Source organism: Heterodontus francisci, chromosome 5 (assembly GCF_036365525.1).
Source record: "Heterodontus francisci isolate sHetFra1 chromosome 5, sHetFra1.hap1, whole genome shotgun sequence".
In the NCBI taxonomy this organism is placed as follows: domain Eukaryota; kingdom Metazoa; phylum Chordata; class Chondrichthyes; order Heterodontiformes; family Heterodontidae; genus Heterodontus; species Heterodontus francisci.
In genome coordinates this window covers 16,006,599-16,031,095 of record NC_090375.1, presented here as the reverse complement: position 1 = coordinate 16,031,095, position 24,497 = coordinate 16,006,599, and the positions used below count along the sequence as shown (strand labels likewise).

At 43.0% G+C, this 24,497-nt stretch overlaps 1 protein-coding gene across 3 annotated transcripts in view; it reads right to left on the bottom strand.

Moving 5' to 3' along the window:
- The window catches only part of LOC137369747 (protein LYRIC-like), a 95,943-nt gene that overhangs the window by 38,117 nt on the left and 33,329 nt on the right, over positions 1-24,497 (bottom strand). For all 3 annotated transcript variants that reach the window (XM_068031144.1, XM_068031141.1, XM_068031143.1), the window contains 4 exons: positions 24,141-24,231; positions 17,107-17,295; positions 15,188-15,442; positions 9,876-9,962 (listed from right to left, as the gene is read on the bottom strand). In XM_068031144.1, coding sequence (XP_067887245.1) covers positions 9,876-9,962; positions 15,188-15,442; positions 17,107-17,295; positions 24,141-24,231 — 622 coding nt within the window. The remainder of the gene's footprint in view (positions 1-9,875; positions 9,963-15,187; positions 15,443-17,106; positions 17,296-24,140; positions 24,232-24,497) is intronic.

Here is a 24,497-nt window from a genome sequence, read left to right as displayed (position 1 = left end):
AAGCACTGTTACTATGCAAATGTCTTTCCAGTTAGGGGCTTGGCAATTCCTTATGACAGGCCCTCTTTTCTTCCCAGCAACAATTTTAAGTTTTAATGTTCATATGGTGAAATATGCCTCTCATTCTTGGCAGGTGGGGGCCTGCAGGACACCTGTACACCCAGGGAAATGAAATGGGATTTGAAATGAAATGGCGCATTTCATTAAAAGGTGCGAAAGAAATAGAAGATACAGAAGGAAAAACCATCCATTTCTCATTCATTCATAACTCTTAAAGCTGATGAGGTAATTTTTTTCCCCCAGGAGAATTAGTAGTGGGCGGATCGAACCTGAACTCGGAGTCATGCAAAGACTTTTGACTTCAGGGGATGGGTAGTTTCCTTTTTCTCTGACTGTGGGAGAGGATGCTTTGCTAATCTCCCCTTTGTTCTCTGGGACGCTCCTACCTGCAGGCATGTGTGCAGACTTGACTGCACTCTCCTGTGGCACTTCGACTAAGTGAGGCATTACCCTAACAGTTTCTGTGCCCCCTAGATGTCTCTCTTTATCTCTGCAAGCTCCTGTAAATTCTGTTAGCAACTCTGGTGTGGTACTTCTAGAATCTGCATTTACATAGGAGGATGTGGGGTCTAACTTTTCACATTTTTCAGGGTTGACTAACCGTACAGTAGGGGTTTTCATCCTGGATTCCTCCTGGACTTCCTTTAACCTGCCCGCTTGGTCACATTTTCCCCTTCTCTTTCTAAACTTTTGCCAGCCGTGCGCCTGCCTGTCCCTTTATGTTCTTGGCGGGGGTCCCTTACAGTTCACCAGCCCTTGGCTGGAGGGTCCTCCTAACACCAGTACAGGACGTAGGGGTGCAGATTTCACTGTAGGTTGGGGTTTCCCCTTAGCGGGAAACAGCGAGAGCGGGAGCCAGAACATAGAGAGACTGGGACAGAGAGACAGAGAGAGAGAGTTCACTCAGACAGCGCCGGAGGTTTAAAAAAATAGTCAACAGTGACATCACAGGAAAGCTGCATGGTGATTGGTTGGTGAGTAACAGCTGTTCGGGAATAACTCTAAATAGCTGGTTTTGTAACTAAAATAAAGAGAAAGGTCTACAGTTCTTTTTAATATAGTAAGTAGTTTTTTTTGGGGGGGGAATCAAGGTACCTAGTGTAAATCTAATTTCTGGGTAATTTAAGGGAGTAAAAATAGAGTGAAAAAAAGTGACATCACAGGAAAACCATAAGTTCATTGGTTGGTAAGTAACTGCTAATTTGAATTACCTATTCTAAATTGATTTCAGATTAAAGGTGAATAGGAGAAATATTTTACAGATTAAAAACTAAAGACCAGTCGGAAATTTAAAAAACAAATTAAAATCTAATTAAATAAAAGAGAGATGCAGGGCCAGGCAATGTGTTATACGTGCATGATGTGGGAGCTGATGGACCCCACTGTGGTTCCTAGTGACCACATCTGTAGCAAGTGTTGGCTGCTCGAGGAACTCTGGCTCAGAGTTGATGAGCTGGAGTTTGAGCTTCGGACACTGTGATACATCAGGGAGGGGGAGAGTTACCTGGACGCTGTGTTTCAGGAGGCAGTTGCACCCCTTAGATTAACTACCGTGAATTCAGCCAGTGGTCAGGGACAGGAGGGTGTGACTATGAGTGAGGCAGGTAGAGGGATCCAGGAGGTAGTGCTCCAGGAGCCTCAGCCATTGTCCTTGTCCAACAGGTTCGAGATTCTTGCTCCCTGTGTGGACGAGAGCAGAGACTGTAGGGAGGATGAGCAAACTGACCACTGCACTGTGGTACAAGGAGCCATTCAAGTGGGGGGAGAAAAGAGAAATGTAGTTGTAATCAGGGATAGTATTGTTAGGGGCATAGGCACTATTCTCTGTGGCCAGGGTAGAGAGTCCCGAAGGCTCTGTTGCCTACCTGGTGCTAGGGTTGGGGATATCTCATCTGGGCTGCAGAGAAACTTGGAGTGGGAGGGGAAAGATCCAGTTGTCGTGGTCCACGTAGGTACCAACGGTATAGGTAGAACGAGGTTAGAGGTTCTGCTGAGGGAATATGAGCAACTAGGGGCTAAATTAAAAAGCAGAACCAAAAAGGTAATAATCTCTGGATTACTACCTGAGCCATGAGCAAATTGGCAAAGGGTCAATAAGATTAAAGAGGTAAATGCGTGGCTCAAAGAATGGTGTGGGAGAAATGGGTTCTAATTCGTGGGACATTGGCACCAGTACTGGGGAAGGAAGGAGCTGTTCCGATGGGACGGGCGCCACCTGAATCATGCTGGGACCAGAGTCCTGGCGAATTGTATAACTAGGGCGGTAGATAGGGCTTTAAACTAAATATTAGGGGGGAGGGTTCAGTTACATGGAAAAACTGGAAGTTAAAGAAGGTAGGAGTGCAGGTTAGTGGTGAGGCTGATTGTTACCAAACTGCAAGAAGTATACTGGTTAAACCAGGAGAGAGAAATAATAAACAGGCGAATAAAGCATCAGTGCTGAGGGACAGGTTAGGGGGTATAGCCCAATTAAGAGTTCTAAATACAAATGCACAGAGTGTAAGAAATAAACTAGATGAACTGCAGGCGCAAATTCAAATGGAAAATTATGATGTGGTTACCATTGTGGAGACGTGGCTGCAGGATGTTCGGGACTGGGAACTAAATATACCTGGTTATAAAGTTTACAGGAGGGACAGGGAAAATGGCAGAGAGGATGGAGTAGCCTTACTGATTAGAAATAATATCACCTCATTGGTGAGGGAGGATATAATGAGGGGAAAGCATCCAGTGGAGACCTTATGGGTGGAATTGAGGAACAGAAAAGGATCTAAAACTGTAATAGGTGTTGTGTATAGACCCCTGGTAGCAGTTCTGAGCTGTTAGATTGTATAAATGCACAAATTAGGCAAGTGCGTAACAAAGGCAGAGTAGTATTGATGGGGGATTTTAACTTACACATAGATTGGGAGAGGCAGACTAGCACCCGTCAGAAAGGTAGCGAATTTCTGGAATGTGTCTGGGATAGTTTCCTACAGCAATATGTCCTAGATGTAACAAGGGGACAGGCAATATTAAATTTAGTTATGAGTAATGAGCCAAATTTAATTTGTAGCCTAACTGTGCGTGAACATTTATCAAATAGTGATCACAACATGATCGAATTCAAGGTCGCGTTTGAAAGTGAAAAGAATGAATCAGCTACTAGAATTTTAGACTTGGGTAAGGCTGACTTTACCGGGATGAGACAGAGACTGTCCACGGTAAACTGGGTAGATCTGTTAATGGGTCAAAGGCCTGAAGAACAGTGGAGAATATTTAAAGAAACATTTAACGAAATACAGGAGCGAGTATATACCCGAGAGAAAAAAGCTCCACTTCACAGAAAAAACAGCCATGGACAACTAAAGAGATTAGGGATAGCATAAAACAAAAAGAAATGGCTTACAAAAATGCAAAATGCAGCACAGATCCGGCCGAATGGGATCGATACAAAGACCAGCAAAGGGTCACAAAGCAGCTTATAAGAGCTGCTAAAAGAGATTCTGAAAGGAAACTTGCAAAGGACATCAAAATCAATAAGAAATGTTATAGTTACATAAAGGGAAAACGGGTAGTCAAGAGCAATGTAGGCCCAGTAAAAGCTGAAACTGGAGATATTGTCATTGATAATGGGGAAATGGCAGACATGTTAAGTTGAGGGGTGATAGATGTAGGACAGATGTTAGAGGTAGTTTCTTTACTCAGAGTAGTAGGGGCGTGGAACGCCCTGCCTGCAACAGTAGTAGACTCGCCAACTTTAAGGGCATTTAAGTGGTCATTGGATAGACATATGGATGAAAATGGAATAGTGTAGGTCAGATGGTTTCACAGGTCGGCGCAACATCGAGGGCCGAAGGGCCTGTACTGCGCTGTAATGTTCTAAGAATGTTTTGAAGAGGTGACTAAGGTAGTGGACAGGGGAATGTCTATGGATGCTATTTATATGGACTTCCAGATAAAGTCACACATAAGAGACTGTTAACTAAGGTAGAAGCCCATGGAGTTGAAGGCAAATTATTGACATGGTTAGAAAGTTGGTTGAGTGGTAGGTGACAGAGAGTGGGGATAATGGGTAAGTACTCTGATTGGCAGGATGTAACTAGTGGTGGCCCGCAGGGATCGGAGTTGGGGTCTCAATTATTCACATTATTCATTAACGACTTGGATGATGGCATAGTAAGTCATATATACAAAGTTAGGCGGCATTGTAGACAGTCTAGATGATAGCATAAAATTGCAAAGAGATATTGACAGACTCGGTGAGTGGGCAAAACTGTGGCAGATGGATTTCAATGTGGGCAAGTGTGAGGTTATCCATTTTGGACCAAAAAAGGATAGAGCAGGGTACTTTCTAAATGGGAAGAGGTTAAGCACAGTGGATGTCCAAAGAGACTTGGGGATTCAGGTGTATAGATCTTTAAAATGCCACAAGCAAGTGCAGAAAATAATCAAAAAGGCTAATGGGATGCTGGTCTTTATATCCAGAGGATTGGAGTATAAAGACACAGAGGTTATGCTGCAGCTGTACAAAACCCTGGTTTGACCCCACTTGGAGTACTGTGAGCAGTTCTGGGCACCACACCCTAGGAAGGATATATTGGCCTTGGAGGGAGAGCAACGTAGGTTTACAAGAATGATACCTGGACTACAGAGGTTAAGTTACGAGGAGAGATTACACAAATTAGGCCTGTTTCGCTAGAATTTAGAAGGTTAAGGGGTGATCTGATTAAAGTCTTCAAGATATTAACAGGAAAAGACAGGCTAGATAAAGATAAACTATTTCCACTGGTTGGAGATTCTAAAACTAGGGGGCATAGTCTAAAAATTAGGAGCAGATCGTTCAGGAGATGTGAGGAAGCACTTCTTCACGCAAAGGGTGGTAGAGGTTTGGAACTCTCTCCCACAAACTGCAGTCGAAGCTAGAACAGTAGTTAATTTTAAATCTGAGATAGATAGATTTTTGTTAAGCAAAGATATTAAGGGATATGGGCCAAAGGCAGGTATTTGGAGTTCGGCCGCGGTTCAGCCATAATCTCATTGAATGGTGGGACAGGCTCGAGGGGCTGAATGGCCTACTCCTGTTCCTATGTTCCGATCTGGCACATGTGGCAACTCCTGCAGTACTCCACCACATCTTTGTGGCGTTTTGGCCAGTCAAACTTCTGTCTTATGCGGGCTTTGATCTTTTGTATACCAGCATGTACAGCCACTGTAGTCTTGTGGGCCCTTAATATTTCTCCCCGGTACCTCTGTGGCACCACTAACTGGTGAACTACTGTCCACTCCTTGCTCTCAGGTCTGTGAGGAGAACTCCATTTCCTCTTCAGTACCTCATTCTTTAAATAGTAGCAATCAGGGACTCCCTCTGCTTCACTTTCAGACTGGACAGCCTATGCTAACTCGCAATACTGGGTCAGCTTGCTGAGCCTCAGCAAGGGAAAATCAATTTAATTAACTCCCTGGGTCTCCTAACTTCCCAAAAAAAGTCTCGGACAGGCAGACCTCATGGTCATCTGCCTGCAGTGCCAATGCAGTCTCCTCTGGGGAAGCTGGTTTGATCATGTCCTGATCCACTACACATTCAGGGAAACTACCACTGCCCCGCCTCTCTGGCCTCCTGCAGTCTTTCACTACTGGGGTTGGGAGAGGAGAGGGGAGGGGGGAGTGGGGGGGGGGGGAAGAGGAGGCTACCACCTTCACCCCCGCCAGATCAATCCAGCCCAGAGGCAAACTAGGGACAATCCCTGCAGTCAGCAGTCCCGAAACTAGGTCGCACTCCAGGTCCACCCGGTGTACAGGTACAAGCCTACACTGCCCTCCAATACCATTCACCACCATTTTGGTGTTCACCGCACTCTCTGGGGGGAAATATCAGGCCTTTTCCCAGTAAAAGGGATCTGGTGGCCCGTGTCCCTGAGAATCACTGTGGGCTTGATTGCCCCACTCGAGGAGTATGGGGTTACTTTCCCTTCTGACACAAAATGCTGATAACCTTCAGGAATCCTATTAACCTTTCCTACACTGGCCATAGTAAGCTTCCTGGGTTGCATTCTTACTGCAGTAAAAGCCACAGCTTGCTCTGTGCTTTCCATCAGGGTCCTGTCTCCATTGAGCGGGTGTGCCCTGATTAAACCTACCGGTTTACCCTTTAGTTTCCAGCAATCAGCTTTTAACTGCCCTGCCTTATTCCAATGGAAGCAAACAGGTCTGCAGGTCTCACTCTTGCTCATAGCACCTTCCTTTTTGGCTGGAGGAGGGCCCCCCGGTGTCGCCTGTTTTCCTTTCTCTCCCAGGACTGCCTGGGCTTCGATCACCTTCCCACCCTTTGACTTTTTCGGATTTGTGGGAGTGATTAGGAATGATTCTCCCCTGGGAAACTGACTTACAAATTAAATCTAACTCATCGGCCAGAACAGCCACTTGCCGGGGTCCCTGAACCCGCTGCTCCTCTATCTGGGTCTTTGGGAGTGGGAAAGAGTTTTTAAATTCCTCTAACAGAATTACTGTGCTGTATTTTAAGAGCCCTCAGCCAGCTGCTTACTTCTTTCAAACTCCAGATAAGTTTGATTAGCTTGCTTCTTGAGGGTTCTAAACTTTTGGCGGTAGGCTTCAGGTACTAATTCATATGCCCCGAGGATAGCATTTTTGGTCAGTTCATAATCTGATGAACTCTCATCTGGCAACAAGGAATAAACCTCATGGGCTTTTCCGGTTAGTTTGCTTTGCAATAAGAGAGACCAGGTCTCAGCTGGCCATTTTAGCTGCCTTGCTAGTTTCTCAAAAGACACAAAAAACGCTTCCACATCTTCCTCATTGTATTTTGGAATTAATTGAGCTAGCTTTAGCAATTTTGTAGCCAGCCCTGAATTCTGCTCCTCCATATTGGCCATGCTTTCACTGGGGTTACTGTGTGGCGCCCCCGCCAGTTAACTCAAGCCGCTTCAACTCTCTAGCATTCTTTCTGGAATATTCTTTGTTTCTCTGTCCTCTCTCACTCTCATTCATTTTCCTGTCTCTCTTTCTCCCTCACCTGCCTCTCTCTTTTTCTCTTTCTTCCAATTCAAGTTTCCTCTGTTTCAATTGTTTCTTTGCTAATAAAATACCCTGTCGAATTCTGCTTCTTAGCCTGTTTCTACTTCTCCATATTCAATGGAAAAACGGTTGGCCACTAGTCTTAGGAGTTCAGACTTCCTAGCCTTGCCACGTACAGTGATCCCACATTGCTCAGCCATTTTTCTCAGCTCCTCCATAGACAGTGCTTTTAACTTATCCCAAGTTACTTCACCCTGGCTTGGAGAGCAACTAGCTTCAGTTGCAGATATGTTAGTATTCAATCACACACAACCACAAGAAAACCTGTATTGATTTTGCTCTTTTTTTGATTGGGAACAATTTGGCTTCCCACTTACAATTTCTCTCGTTTGTCTGTGGGTAAAATTCCAGACGCTAGCACCCAAATTTCTGTTACGACCAAGTGAGAAAGGTGTCTAGGGGTCTCTTTCAGCCTTCACCGAGTCTTGCTGTAACAGGGTTTAATTTTTAAACACACTGTGTCTTGAGCTCCCCCTTGGTGAATCCTTGTCCACTGCTTTTCAATTATAAGGCAAAGAAATGAGCACAAACAGGATTCCTTAGGTTTAAAGAAAACTGAAATATATTAAAATGTAAACTCTAATTCGGTCAACACCTACGGATACATGCCGCGCCAAATGCTAGCATGCATATGCAATACACACATGCAAATAGAGACAGAAAAGAGAAGAAAAATGAAGTAGAGAGGTTTCTTGTTACTATAAAGTAGAACAGTTTCTTGTTACTGTGCTTCGAGCTCACTGTAGTCCTTCTGTAGATAGTCTTGCTTTTCGTTGGGGCCCAGTATTCTTCTTAAACCTTGTTCACCATAGGAGACTTTTCTCTCTCGTGTCTTCAATGGGTCTTCAGTTCCGTGAGAAAGAGATGGGAAAACAGGAGAGAGGTCTTTTCATTCCAGGAGCAAACAGCTTTGAGTTCAAATTCTCTGTGGCCATTTCAAATTTTTTTAAAAACCAACAACCAGTTAGTCATGTGACTAAACTGGTCTGACCACGTCTGTTTGTGTATTCGGCCATCTTAGCAGTTAACCAGGAATGCTAGCCTTTCCACCTTCAACGTCTGGCAATCAAAAGTTCATTGTGGATTAAATTGGAGCAGGGAGTGGACTCGTTGGCCTTTCCAAGCACTGCCTGTTACTATGCAAATGTCTTCCCAGTCAAGGGCTTGGCGACTCCTTGTGACAGGCCCGCTTTTCCTCCCAGCAACAATTTTAAGTTTTAATGTTCATATGTCTCTCATTCTTGGCAGGTGGGGGCCTGCATGACTATATATTAAAAAAAAAAGCAGTGGTCCTAGCACTGAACCTTGGGGAATGCCATCATCTACCATCCTCCAGTCTGAGAAACAACCATTTACTGCAACTCGCTGTTTTTTGTCCTTCAGCCAAATTTTTTCATCCAAGCTGACACTGATCCTCCTATTTCATGAGCCTCACTTTCTTAACCAGCCTTTGATGGTAGCATATCAGCTATTTTAATGGACCAGTAATCCAGTAAGCATGGGCTAATGATCCAGAGTCACGAGTTGCAATCCCACCATGGCAGGTGGGAATCTAAGTTGATTAAATAAATTTTGAATTGAAAGCTAGTGTCAGTAATGTTAACCATATAATTACCAGATTGTCATAAAAAACCAGTCTGATTCAGACTGACAATTTTACTCGACTGATACCCGGAATGGGGGTGTTATCTTACGAAGAAAGGTTGGACAGGTTGGGTCTGTATCCATTGGAGTTTAGAAGAATGGGAGGTGATCTTATTGAAACATAGAAGATCCTGAGGGGACTTGACAGGGTGGATGCTGAAAGGATGTTTCCACTTGTGGGAGATTCTAGACTAGGGGACACAGCTTAAAAATTAGGGGTCACCCATTTAAGATGAGGAGAATTTTTTTCTGAGGGTTGAGTGTCTTTGGTCATCTCTTGCCCAGAGAGCAGAGGAGGCAGGGTCATTGAATGTTTTTTAAGGCAGAAGTAGATAGATTCTTGACTAACAAGGCAGTCAACGGGTATCGGGGATAGGCGGGAAAGTAGATCCGAGGTCACAATCAAATCGGCCATGATCTTATTAAATGGTGGTTCGAAGGGGCTGAATGGCCTACTCCTGCTCCTAAATCATATGTTTGTATGCTAATTTAATTCTCATTTGTGCAAATTACGAGGGATGTGTGCTACCAGGAACATAAAAGTTAAATACTTAAAGTAGCAGTGTATAATGCAAGTAAAAGGGTATGCTGACAAATCACCTATGAACGATCAAGTGAGCAATGACCAAAATAACAGGGTAACAAAGAACAAAGAACAGTACAGCACAGGACATTCGGCCCTCCAAGCCTGCGCCAATCTTGATGCCTGCCTAAACTAAAACCTTCTACACTTCCGGGGCCCGTATCCCTCTATTCCCATCCTATTCATGCGTTTGTCAAGATGCCTCTTAAACGTCACTATCGTACCTGCTTCCACCACCTCCCCCGGCAGCCAGTTCCAGGCACTCATCACCCTCAGAGTAAAGAACTTGCCCCGCACATCCCCTCTAAACTTTGCCCCTCACACCTTCAACCTATGCCCCCTAGTAACTCATCCACCCTGGAAAAAAGCTTCTGACTATCCACTCTGTCCATGCCACTCATAACTTTGTAACATGAACAGTTTTATCATAGACTAATTTCTGTCCGTACATTCACAAAGGAGTGGATTCAAAACGATTTTAAGATTAAATATCAACTGTAAAAATAATATTTACTGGCCACTGCAACTTTTGCCCCCACAGTAGAGAAAGGAGGTTTCTGCTCTGAAGTATTCATCCTGTCATTGACACCTGCCCAAGCCCCTGAAAGAAAGAACAAAATATTTATATATATATCAATTGAGTTTTTCTGGAAAAGACAGAACAACTTGCATTTATATAGTGTCCTAAACATTGTAAAATGTCACAAGGATCAAAACTTTTTTTACACTGAGCCACAGAGTGATTTTTTTTTATTCATTCATGGGATGTGGGCGTCGCTGGCCAGGCCAGCATTTATTGCCCATCCCTAATTGCCCTTGAGAAGCTGGTGGTGAGCTGCCTTCTTGAACCGCTGAAGTCCATGTGGGGTAGGTACACCCACAGTGCTGTTAGGAAGGGAGTTCCAGGATTTTGACCCAGCAACAGTGAAGGAACGGCGATATAGTTCCAAGTCAGGATGGTGTGTGACTTGAAGGGGAACTTGCAGGTGGTGGTGTTCCCAGTTATTTGCTGCCCTTGTCCTTCTAGTTGGTAGAGGTCATGGGTTTGGAAGGTGCTGTCGAAGGAGCCTTGGTGCATTGCTGCAGTGCATTTTGTAGATGGTACACACTGCTGCCACTGTGCGTCGATGGTGAAGGGAGTGAATGTTTGTAGATGGGGTGCCAATCAAGCGGGCTGCTTTGTCCTGGATGGTGTTGGGCTTCTTGAGTGTTGTTGGAGCTGCACCCATCCAGGCAAGTGGAGAGTATTCCACCACACTCCTGACTTGTGCCTTGTAGATTGTGGACAGGTTTTGGGGAGTCAGGTGGTGAGTTACTCGCCTCAAGATTCCTAGCCTGACCTGCTCTTGTAGCCACGGTATTTATATGGCTACTCCAGTTCAGTTTTCGGCCAATGGTAGCCCCTAGGATGTTGATAGTGGGGGATTCAGCGATGGTAATGCTGTTGAATGTCATGGGGAGATGGTTAGATTCTCTCTTGTTGGAAATGGTCATTGCCTGGCACTTGTGTGGCGCTAATGTTACTTGCCACTTATCAGCCCAAGCCTGGATATTGTCCAGGTCTTGCTGCATTTCTACACGGACTGCTTCAGTATCTGAGGAGTTGCGAATGGTGCTGAACATTGTGCAATCATCAGCGAACATCCCCACTTCTGACCTTATGATTGAAGGAAGGTCATTGATGAAGCAGCTGAAGATGGTTGGGCCTAGGACACTACCCTGAGGTACTCCTGCAGTGATGTCCTGGAGCTCAGATGATTGACCTCCAACAACCACAACCATCTTCCTTTGCACTATTAGAACAGGTGACTAAAAGCTTGGTCAAAGAGGTAGGTTTTAAGGAAGGTCTTAAAAAGGAGAGGGGGGACAGGTGCCAAAAGAAGGCAGGCATTATCTAAAGTAACATACACACTATGCTAATTAAGTGGTGGCAAATTTCACACTACAGAGGACAGAGCTCCAAGTTTTGTCAACAGCAGCTGCTCGAATTAACCCTAGTAAATCTCTGCCTGGTCACAAAGGCTGAAGTAATGAGGCAGTTTAATTCCTCCTCCCCTGCCACTGTGCCCCCAGACGCACCTCAGTCAGCAAGATATCATCACTTTTCCTGCTCGGCAACAACAGAAACTTCTGAGATACACATGCAGTATTCTTTAAGTTTTCTCTGCTCACTCTTCTAAAATGGTCCAGAGTTGAAGTGAAAGATGATCAGAGTCAATTTGGAGACACCAAAATAGCAACCAGATGCAGAACCACTACCTTTTTTAAAACAGTTAAAATCTATTGACCTTTCAGTTGCTTTTTACAACTCCAAAGTTTTTAAAAAAGCAGATGGCGTAGCAGATTTCCAATTTAAATTCAAAGTCAGGAAACGCATCAATAATGAATCTTTTAACTAGAGAGTTTATTTTTAAACAGAAGCGTGGGACATGCAACTCTGCACACTAAAAAATGCTTGACACTATATCCTAAGTTCCTGACACTAGCCTAAAGGTCAAGAGCAAAGCGAAGTGTTTCACTGCCCCTCGCACTGTTACTGAAAAGCAGGTAAAAGAACACTTGATGAAAAGCCGTGTTTATAGGGTTATATCATAGAAAAACATTGGATCGTCGAGACAGAAATAAAAATGCTACTTCCCTAGCAACTCCACTTGTATAGTTTAGTACCAAGCGAAACGCAAAGATGTCAAGGGGAGATGGTTAGATTCTCTTATTGGAGATGGTCATTGCCTGGCACTTGTGTGGCGCGAATGTTACTTGCCACTTATCAGCCCAAGCCTGGATATTGTCCAGGTCTTGCTGCATGTGGACACGGACACAAAGATCATCCAAGCTCTCATTTCACACAACACCTTCATCCCATTTGGCAAAAAGCAGATCGAATCTCAGGTTTCTTCCCAATTTTCTACCCTTTCCAGTTCTTGTTGAACCCAAACAAAACTGTTTTTGAAAGGAACATAGTATTTAATAAAAAGATGCTCTTCAAAAAATTTGGCTTGGTGAGGTGAGAGTGATTGCCCTCGATACCAAGGCAGCATTTGATGGAATGTGGCATCGAGGAGCCCTAGCCAAAGTGAGGGCAATGGGAATCAAGGAAAAAACTCTCCATTGGTTGGAGTCTTAATTAGCACAAAGGAAGATGGTTGAGGTTGTTGAAGGCCAATCACCTCAGTTCCAAGACATCACTGCAGGAGTTCCTCAGGGTAGTGTCCTAGGCCCAACCATCTTCAGCTGCTTCATCAATGACCTTCCCTCCCAACATAAGGTCATAAGGTCAGAAGTGGGTATGTTCGCTGATGACTGCAGAATGTTTAGTGCCATTCGCGACTCCGCAGATATTGAAGCACTGTGTCCACATGCAGCAAGACCTGGACAACATTCAGGCTTGGGCTGATAAGTGGCAAGTAACATTCGTGTAACACAAGTGCCAGGTAATGACCATCTCCAACAAAAGAGAATCTAACCATCTCACCTTGACATTCAATGGCAGTATGATCGCTGAATCCCCCACTAACAAAATTCTGGGGAGGGTTACCATTGATCAGAAACTTAACTGGAACAACCACTTAGATACCGTGGCTACAAGAGCATGTCAGAGGCTGGGAATTCTGCGGCAAGTGACCCACCTCCCGACTGTCCAAAGCCTGTCCACTATCTACATGGCACAAGTCAGGAGTGTGATGGAATGCTCTCCGCTTGCCTGGATGAGTGCGGCTTCAACAACACTCAAGACGCTCGACACCATCCAGGGCAAAGCAAATTGCTTGACCTGTACCCCATCTGCCACCTTAAACATTCACTCCATCCTCCCTGACGCACAGTGGCAGCAGTGTGTACCATATACAAGATACACTGCATCAACTCACCACGCTTCCTTAGACAGAACCTTCCAAACCCAAAATCTCTTCCACCTAGAACAACAAAGACAGCAGACGCATGGGAACACCACCACCTACAAATTCCCAAATCACATACCACCTTGACTTGGAACTATATCGCCGTCCCTGCAGTGTTGCTGGATCAAAATCCTGGAATTCCCTTCCTAACAGAACAGTGGGTATACCTGCACAAGATGGACTGCAGTGGTTCAAGAAGGAAGCTCACCATCACCTTCTCAAGGCAATTAGGGATGGGCAACAAATACTGGCCTTGCCAGAGACGACCACATCCCACGAAAAGAATATAAAAAAAAAATTAAGAGGCATCGAATATAAAAGCAGAGAGATGATAGAACGTTATAAATCACAGGTTAGGCATCAGCTGGAGTACTGTGAACAATTCTGGGCACCACACTTCAGGAAAGATGTAAAGCTCTTAGAACGGGTATAGAGGACGCATACTAAAATGCTACCAGAGATAAGGGACTTCAGTTATGAGACGATGTTGGAAAAGTAAGGACTGTTCTCCTTGAAACAGAGAAGGTTAAGAGGTGGCCTAATAGAGGTTTTCAAGAGTGGACAGAGAAAAACTACTCCTGCTGAGTCGGTCAATAACCAGACAGATTTAAAATCATTGGCAAAACATCTGGAGGGGAGACGAGGAGAATTCTTTCTACTCAGTTGTCAGCATCTGGAACACTCTACCTGAAGCTGGTTCCATAAATAATTTTAAATGGGAGTTAGACAGGTACTTGAGGATGAGGAACTTACAGGGTTATGGACAAAAAGCAAAGACGTGGGACTATGCATGACTGCTCTTTCAAAGAGCCAGCACAGACACAATGGACCAAATGGAGCGTATTGTAAGTTCCTATGATTCTATGATCCTTTAAATTATTGTGGCAAGAGTCTCATATCTATTGTTCTAGAAGCGCACAAAAATGAAAAAAATTGACTACAAACACAACTTTTAATATTTTGCCCCATCTCGTATTTTCTTTGTGGTGACTGGGTTCTTATTATGTACCCCAGTACAACAGTGAGGATATCGAGAAACAAAGTCTACATTCAGAAATGCGCAACTCAACTATGCAAATAAGGTGGAATGCTCGCTTCCTAAATAGCTAGATGCTAATAAAGTTATTAGTTGCCAGACACACATATCCCAAATTGCACTGAAGGACCTTTGAAGTAAACTCTCAGGTATATCAAAAAGCTTAAATCGAAATAGAAACCACAAGTTTTATGAATTTCTGATTTTGAAATCCTCTGCACCCTACACAGAGATGGTCATTTGCTCAATCTCAACTCTTTCATTCATTATTCAGCTTCTCCTATTTATTTGCATGTTAATAAAAAAGGATTACTTTGGCAATGATGTGCTAAAAACCCCCCACAATTTATTAGTTTATCTATCTGGTCAGACTTCAAATTATAGTTAACTTGGGATAGTCCTGAACAGTGCATTCCTTTTAAACAAAAAGCAGAAATTGAATATTAATGCATCTATGCTTGCCAACCTTTTAGTGTAGGGTAGCTCCGTAGTGAATACTGTACTGTGGCTATTCATATATAGTCCTAGACAGCAGCTTTCACCCACCAATGGAGGGCAATAGAACCTGACCCCATCTTCACTCCACACTTTTCAGAGGATGACGTTCAACAGCAAAAACTGCGGCTCACATTTCCCCTCTCTAGATCAAGGGTGCTCAGGACTGTTTTGGTGCCCCAAGTACTATTCTGGCTGAGACCGAATGAGTCAGGAACTGAACCTGGGAACCCTTCCCTCTATGTAGGTCAGTATCAACATTTACCAATAAAGCCATCAGGGGTTATTTTGAGAAACACACAGGCACACATGTCTTCAACCATATTAAACTAATTTCAATTTCTCTCATTTCTAATTTAAACAATTCCAGTTAAGAAAGATGCAAGATTCAGCACTCACCAATGGTGGAGAATAGTGCATGCTCACTCCAAGTCTTATCGACTAAAGGTGCTGCCCATTCCTTTGCCCCTGCATTGGCATCACCTCCTTCCTGGCCCCAAGCAGGTTGATCTGGGCTTCTTTTTGCATTTGACAATATTGGGATTTGGCGCCATTTATCATCTTTAGTTGCATTAATCTGATTGGGCAGTTTCATCGGGATATCACACCAGCCTCCTCCATTCACTGTTAGCTGTTCACCCCACCCGGGAGCAACTTTGAAGAAAAAGAAAAACAAGCCTTCTTCAGCGTCAGAAAATGGACTCGGCCTGTAATAATGACTGTGTTTACCATAAAATGTTTTGCCAGAGACACTGAAAATGTATTTTAGAACAGAAACCTACATCAAGTTGATCAACATTGAAAACAATTCCAAAAATTAGTTGCACATATTTATGAATCCAAGTAACAATCCCAATAAACTAATCCTTTTGCAGGGAAACATAGGAATTAGGAGAAGTAGGCCATTTGGCCCTTCGAGCCTGCTCCACCAATAGATTAGATCATGGCTGATCTGGTTGCAATCTCAACTCCACTTTCTTGTCTGTACCCCATAACCCTCGACTCCCTTGTCTATCAAAGGTCTATCTAATTCAGCTTTGAATAAATCAATGACCCAGCCTCCACTGCTTTCTGGGAAAGAGAATTCCACAGACGAACAACCCTTTGAGGAAAAAAAAACTCTCCTCACCTCCATCTTAAACTGTATCCCTTAGTTCTCGTCTCCCCCACAAGAGGAAACATCCTGCTGGCATCCACTCTATCAATTCTCCTCAGGATCTTGTACGTTTCAGTATGTTTCTGCAAATGTTTTGAATGTTATGCCGAAGGGAATTTTAGGCCTAAATAGTGAGAGCTCTAATTGGCCTAAATCCTCTTTTTTTTTGGTAATTACAGACTGTTGGTTATGAATATTCAGAGTAAGGCAGAGAAAAATACCTATAAGGCTCAAAACAGCATAAATGTTTTTTAAAAAGGGTCAGCCATGGCTCAGTGGGAGCACTCTTGCCTCCTGCTGAGTTGTAGGCAAGTCCAACTCCAGAGACTAGGCTGACTCTCCCAGTGCAGTCCTAAGGGAGCTTTGCACTGTCGGAGGTGTCACCTTCCGGATGAAATGTTAAACTGAGGCCCTCTCTGTTCTCAGGTAGACGTAAAAGTTCCCATGGTATTATTTCGAAGAGGAGGGGAGTTATACCCAGCGTCCTGGCCAATATTTACCCCTCAATCAACAACACTAAAAATAGACTATTTTTTCATTACCTCATTGCTGTTTGTGGGAGCTTGCAGTACACAGATTGTTGTAATGTAGGAAATGTGGCAGCCAGTGACTACACTTCAAAAGTACTTTTGAAACAACCACCCATTTATACTAACCCTACACTAACCCCATATTCTCTACCACATCCCCACCATTCTCCAACCACCTACCTACACTAGGGGCAATTTACAATGGCCAATTTACCTATCAACCTGCAAGTCTTTTGGCTGTGGGAGGAAACCGCAGCACCCGGCAGAAACCCACGCAGACACAGGGAGAACTTGCAAACTCCGCACAGGCAGTACCCAGAATCGAACCTGGGTCGCTGGAGCTGTGAGGCTGAGGTGCTAACCACTGCGCCACTGTGCCGTCCTTTGTTTCTTTACAAATAAATACAACTAGAGATGGAAATTCTACAAGCACTGTATTCTGAGAGTGAGGCAGTCTTGTTATGAAATGTTATTGCAACACAACATGGCACTGAACTTAGTGTCCAATACTACTAATTCATCATGCATCATCTTGGGTTGCATCATAATTTCCCTGCATGCACATCACCTGGTTCCCAGAGTAAGTCCATTGTTGTGTTTAACATCAATAAGTCTTTCCTCTACTGACCAACCTGCAGCTTCTACTCCTTTGTTCTTCCGAGGACCCAGTCCAGCTGAGGCTAACGTGTGTTGCTGTGCAGAAACAGCTTCAGATCCAACTGCAGGAAGACTGGAATCCACAGAGGGAGTTTCATTGATTCCTTTATCGCGTCTGCGCTGTTGCCGCTTTTCCCGGCTACTGATTTTGGTTTCCCATGCCCCTGTGGAAGAACCAAAATGAAGCCTGCATTACATTTGGATCAACATTTGAAAAAGTTTTTTTTAAAAAAGGTAACTTTCAAAAGAGAATTGGATAAATACTTGAAGGGGAAAATTTGCATGTTAAGGAGAAAGGGGGACTGTTGGATAGCTTGTTCAAAGAGTCGACACACACAATAGTCCAAATAGCCTCCTTTGGTGCTGTTTCATTCTATGATTCTATGGGGAAAGAACGAAGAATGGGACTCAGTACAGAGCACATTCCAAAGGTGTGGCACAGTTGCAAAGGACCTCCTTTTGAACTCTTATGGTTCTATGATGATGCTCGTTCAAGCTACATTTTACCCAATATTTCTTATGCAGTAAGCCTAAATGTGGGCAAGCTTCAAGTATCCAACTCAATATCCAAACCTAAGCTTGCAAAAAGTGGAAACATTCCTTTATCATATGTTTGGATTCAACCATTTTGATCTGAGCAGTTAACTGGCTGTTCCAGTTTAAGATATTGGATTAAATTACCTTGTTTTGACAAGTGATGTCATCTTAAAGTGCTGCACAGTATAAAGACAGCTTTTCTCTGAAGTTCTTGTTACTTTTCCTGTACAGATATACATAACTCGCTTGGTATAATATGCCCAAAAATAAAAATTCAGCACACACGTTTAACCTGTTAATAATTGGTGGACCCTATGAAGTGCTGCTCATGGCAAGGTGGTCAATAAGATAGTTGTTTTGTTACAGGAGCTTTGACAAGACTAAGTTGGAATAGGACATTGCAAGTGAAGTGATTTCAACAAAATTGGAATGGAGGAAGTGATTGCATGGTGAGTTTAGAAAGAAAGATGGAAGAGAAAATGTCACACCTGCCACTCATGACCAACAAGGATATAGCTAAGAGTAAAAAGGAATTACTACGCTGAACAGGTGTCGGACACGGCCCAGTGGGTAGTACTCTTGCCTCCAAGTTCGTAGGCTGTGGGTTCATGTACCGCTACCAAGACAAAAATACATAATCCTGACCAACACTCCAGTGGAGTACTGAGGAAATGCTGAACTGTTGGAGGTGCCTGTTGTCTTTCAATCTTGAGGGAAGCGCACAGTTGTATTTTCACCAGAGGCCGGTATTAGGACCACTGCTTTTTTTGGTTATATATTAACCTGGACTTGGGCGTAGAGGGCATAATTTCAAAGTTTTCAGATGACAGATACTTAGAAATGTAATGAGTACAGTAGCAGACTTTTGGACAGCACGGACTGGTGAAATAGGAAGACACCCAATAGATGAAATTTAATGCAGGGGGGATTTAGCAAAGGTGCTCAAAATTATGAGGCGATTTGATAGGGAGAAACTGTTTCTACTGGCAGGAGGGTTTGTAACCAGAGGACAGAGATTCAAGCAAATTGGCAAAAGAACCAAAGGGGAGATAGAAATTTTTTTTTAAATCCAAAACTCAGCGAGTTGTGGTGCTCTGGTATGCACTGCCCGAAAAGGTGCTGGAAGCAGATTTAATAGCAACTTTCAAAAGGAAATTGGACATATACTTGAAAAGGAAAGGGTTATGTTGAAACAGCAGGGGAGTCAGATTAACTGGATAGCTTTTTCAAAAGAGCCAGCACAGGCACAATGAGCTGAATGGCCTCCTACCCTATATCATTCTTTGATTGCTACAGATCACCTCCCTACCCTCCCACCTACATATATACTGTATGATTCTATCATTTTAAAGACTCAATCATGACTGCAAGGGGCGCTGCGCTCACATGGGACGGTGGCAAGGAAAGCAGAACAGTTGTTGGGGTGATAGAGGGGAGTAGATGGGTGTCACAGAGGGCATGGTTCTTTTAGAATGGTGAAAGGGAAGAGAGATGTGCTTGGATTGTATTGAAGGTGAGAGAAATGGCAGAGGATAATCTATTGAATGCAGATAATCTGAAGGAAACTTGTTTCAAGTTTTGAATAGCAATCTATTCTGACTGGATTTATACTGGAAAATGTTAATGTTGAAAGTTTAACAGCAGCAATTATACTGTAGTACAAACTATCACACTTTAGCAAAGATTTACTTTCAAAGGAACATAATTGGGTTTGGGTGTAATGTGAATAAAACATCCAATTCAAAATAACAAGTACACCTTCTCTTGGGAATTGCAAATTACTCAGACCATATATAAGTTGCAAGAAAATGTTTCACATCACATTCAAAAAAAAGCCCCAAACAAAAAACAGGACATTTGTTAGTGTATAAATTAGAATCAAAATTGATTAACTGAGTAACCTCAGGTTAACAAAACAAGACAGATTATTCAGTTAGCATGGTATCTATTTATTTTCCATGTAACAGCATCTCTACTCTCAATGTTTTCTCAAAAAAACTAAAGGCAAGTCTTTTTAAACTCCTGACATGGTACTGGCCTCCTGAGTGAGGAAGGAATCTATCACATTTGAATCTGGCACAGAAATTGTTTCCTTCATTCACCTCGATTCTTACCATATTGTGATACTTAACATAGGATGGCAACTGGGAGTCAATGTTAAGTAGGGAATAGGGGGAAGAGTCATATTCCCATTCAGCTGTCTCAGACATAATGGAGGGTCAAATTTTAAAAATTCAAGTTTCAATTGAAACTCCCTTGACTAACCCATCGGAAAGGGTTCGACAAGAATCCAACGGTTCTGAGCTATAGTGGAAGTAATGGTACTGGTTGGACAGGGAAAGGCATCCTACACAAAGAATATGAGCTAGAAAGAAGCAAGACTGCAAGGCTAGTATTCTAAGGAACAACCTTATGCAATGTGATAAGCCTGATAGGCAGAGAAAGATGAAGCAACTGAATAAGCAGTTAGAAGAGTGGTTTTGGTGGGAGTTTCAAGTTAGTGGGGGCACCGGGGCCATATGTGGAACAGGAGCTTGCAGTAGAGGAGCACAATGTCTGGAAATCTTGGATGTGAAGGTAAAATGGTAACCTTGGGTGGGATGGGATGCAGAGGCTTAACAGGGCATATTGCAGAGGCGTCAAAAATAGGTAAAGTTAATGGGCAAAGCAGGTGAAAATGGAGAGTATGGAGATATACCTCAAGCAAACAGGAAGCGGGGTTAAGGAGAAGGGAAAAGGTCCCTGAAGAGGATGAAGGGATCAGGACAACAGTCTTTATATTCAAATCATTAGAATTAAAACCAGGAATCTTGAAGCACTAATTAGAATAGAAAATTCAATAGAACACAAAGTTGGCTACAGTCAGGGTAAAACTAGAAACTAAGTGTTCCTGGCTTCAAGGAGGGAAAAAAAGGAGGGATGAAATTAATTAATAACACAATTAGAGCCACAATAAAAGGAAGATTTTGAAACTGATGGCAGTGAAGTATTCTACAAGAAAATTGTTAAATGGAAGATGGGTCCCATAAGGAAAGAAGTGTGCTGCATTTTGGGCCACTTGCACAGCTGAACTACTGCAATAGGGATGATGTTTCAGAGTACACCTGGCCAAGCTAACCAGATCATGGAGGTAGCAAATCAACAACATGCCTGAGGGATCAGACATAATGCCACTCCCTTTTAATCTGTACATAAATGACCTATGAGCAGTTTGGGGTAATTCATCTATGTCCAGGACAGTGCCAATGATACTCAAGCTAGTGACGTCTCCGCTCCAGGGCACACTCAGTGGACAAGCCGGTCTTTTCCTGCCCATTAATGTTGTATGTTGTTAACAATATGAAAGGATGCTCGTGCCTCTTGTGAACTCATTTTCACCTAAATGAGAAACTACTTAAACATGGTGCTTACCCTATTTACTTGGGCTCAACCATCAACTGGTCGGTAACCTACAAAAACCATCTAACTGAAAACTGCTCTGAAAATCAAGACCCAAAATAACCCAATCACCAAACTTGCCCAGCTCCGTCTGGACAGGAAATTCCTCCATTTTATGCTCATCTTCTTTTGTACTCTTTCTCTGTTGTGGAATATTATCCTCCTGTTTAAGCTCACTCACTGTACACTAAGCTGGTTGATACTCAACGGCATGTTACTACGCGCCTAGCGTCATGCAGATTGTGCCCGCCATCGGTTGTCAGACCTCTGCAGAATAATTGCTCCTCCTTTTGTGAAAATAACAAGTTCCCCTCCAAGCCACACACCATCCTGACTTGGAACTATATCACCGTTCTTTCACAGTCGCTGGGTCAAAATCCTGGAACTCCCTTCCTAACTGCACTGTAGGTATACCTACCCCACATGGACTGCAGCGGTTCAAGAAGGCATCTCACCACCACCTTCTCATGGGCAAATAGGAATGGGCAATAAATGCTGGCTTGGCCAGCGATGCCCACATCCCCATAATCGAATAAAAAAGCCATTGAAATGCAGAAACAAAATTAGACTTTGAAACAAAATCATGTTGTCAATTCACTCTGATTTGTTCTATCCACCAACAGCGCAGCTCCCTTTGACACACCCAATATGGTCAACCTTTCCTGATTCCTTTGCCATTTCCTCAACAAATCGGCTTGAACAGTGGACAACAGGTGCAGCTATAAACCACCATATCAACTCCAACCTTACAGTCAGTCAACTAGGATTCAACTGACCATGTGATAGCTGGACCTTTCTCCATTGCTTTCACGCTGGGCACGGTAGTGCATTCCAAATCTTATCGGGCCTTTGTGAAAATGACACGTTCCTATGGACAAATAATGCTTCAGCTGATTCTGAAGTACTTCTTCAAAATGTATTTTTTTTTATTAAAAGCCAGTTATTTTCAAATGATCAGAAAAATAAATACTCCACTGACTTCAATTTGAAAATATATTTCAGCAAACGCAGTAATTTGACAGCTAAATGTTTCTACTCAATTCTGAATATTATGTTGTTCCTTCTTGAAAAAAAACGGAGTTATTGTTTTGCACCCACTCTTACTGGAATTTAATCGGTGCTGAGTTAGCTGTGACTATACTACAACTCTGGACAGAGTTCAGGACTCTGGCTCAGTGGGTAGCACTCTTGCCTCGGAGTCAGGTTGTGGGTTCAAGTCCCACTCCAGGACTTCAGCTCAAATATCTAGGCTGACCCTCCAGTGAGGAAGTACTGCATTGTCAAAGGTGCCGTCTTTCAGATGAGATGTTAAAGCAAGTCCCCACCTTCCCACTCAAGTGGACATAAAAGATCCCATGGCACTATTTCAAGGAGGAGCAGGGGAGTTATCCCCAATGTCCTGGCCAATATTTATCCCTCAATCAACATCACCAAAAAAAAGAGATTTATCTGGTCATTATCACATTGTTCAAAGTTGTGGGACATTGCAGTGCACTAATTGTTGCTGTGTTTCCTGCGTTACAACAGTGACTACACTTAAAAAGTAGTTCAATGACTAAAGCATGCTGGGACGACCTGAGATCATGCAAGACGCTCTATAAATGCTAGGGAGGGGAAAGCCAGACAAGATTCCTGTACCTAATCATGTGAGTGCGTGCTCATGTAAGAATGGTCACTTGGGTAAGGCACTGGATTGGAATCCCTTGTGGGATTGGACTTTAGCATGGAGTCAAGACCTCCAGAAATTGAGGGATCGTAAGGGAAGAGAAATTGGCAGAAAGAAAGAAAATGTCAATAATGACAGATAAAGATTTCCTTAGAGCAATACGGGTTCTTTTTTCTTTCCCCTTACAATAGACCACATTCTTCTCCTCTTAGCTAAACTGTAAACAGAAACCAGATTAATAAATATTTCATACAAGAAATGTCAATTCTCCTCTTGTGTTCGGACAACAGCCACAGTTCCATAAATGAAAGTATCAAACTGTACCTTATACAACAAGCCATCCTTCATGCATGGTCCTAAACGGGGAGTGCAGGCAGATTATGAATCATTCAATACAACAGTTGGGAGTTGGATAAATTCTCTCTTTTAGCTTTCCCCTTGTAAAAATGTTGAGTGACACTGGGCTTAAATCGAAGAAAAATGCTGCTGTATGTACCAAAAAATATCTAATACCCAGGGAATGATCTGGCTTAGTAACAGTCTCATTAACCCTGAGTGATCATATTTGGTAAGGATCATTATGATTGCAATTCAATATGATCCTGTGAGGTTGAATGCAAACACTCTTATTTCCCAAGAATCTTTTTTCCACCGTCCAGTTGCTATTTGCTTTACTAGAGAATTCCGGGATTATGATTTATTTATTCGTTGTGGTCCTTTAGTTTGTTCTTAAATTCTTGCACGTCTGCACATTTTCAGTCTAGTGTAACCTGGCACTTTAAAAAAAAAACTGTAGTTTTAATTCTAAGAGATCCTTCCATCCACAAGTAAGGAAGCAAAGTTTTTTTTAAAAATAACTTTACAGAACAGTTAATAAAGTTCATCTTTGGTGAATTATTACAAATTCAGTTGACTTATGATTCAAATTACCTGTTAATGTGAATTGAAGTCATACAAAAACATGCCTCCTGTGTTATTTTTATGCAAATTTGACCTCTATCACCCAGAAAGACAAGGGCATCAGCTGGGTGGGCACACAGTCACCTGCAAGTTCCCCGCCAAGTCACATACCATTGGAAATATATTGGCCGTTCTTTCACTGTCACCGTGTCAAAATCCTGGAACTTCCTCCCGAACAGCACTGTGGGTGTACCTACATCACATGCACTGCAGCAGTTCAAGGCTGTGGCTCACCACCACCTTCTCAAGGGTAACTAGGGATAGGCAATAAATGTTGGCCTTGCCAGGAACGGCCACATCCCATGAATGAATGAAAAAAATTGCTCACTGTGAACTTCTGAATAATTGGAATTTTGAGTAAAAACTAATTTCGAATTAATACCAGTATATGATGTTAGCAACACCCACCTTCATCAGTTTCTTTGCCTTCAGCCCAGTTCTGTGGCTCATCCTGCAGCTGTTTCATCTCTGCCTTTGGCTTCTTCTTGTTTTTCTTTGTCTATTAAAAAAGATCAAGGACCAGTTTTTTTTTTAAAAAACAGTCAACTCATTGCACAGAGCTGGTGAATATGGAAGGCCTGAATCTATATTTTAGCACTGTGCCTTCGAAGCATAAAAGTGTTATGAACTTTTCAGCAATGATGCATCTTAGTTTGAATGGCTGTACTGTTCTACAAAAAAACCCAGCCAATTTTACATAGAATTTACAGTATGGAAACAGGCCTCTGCATTGGTTATGCTCCACACGAGCCTCCTCCTCGATCA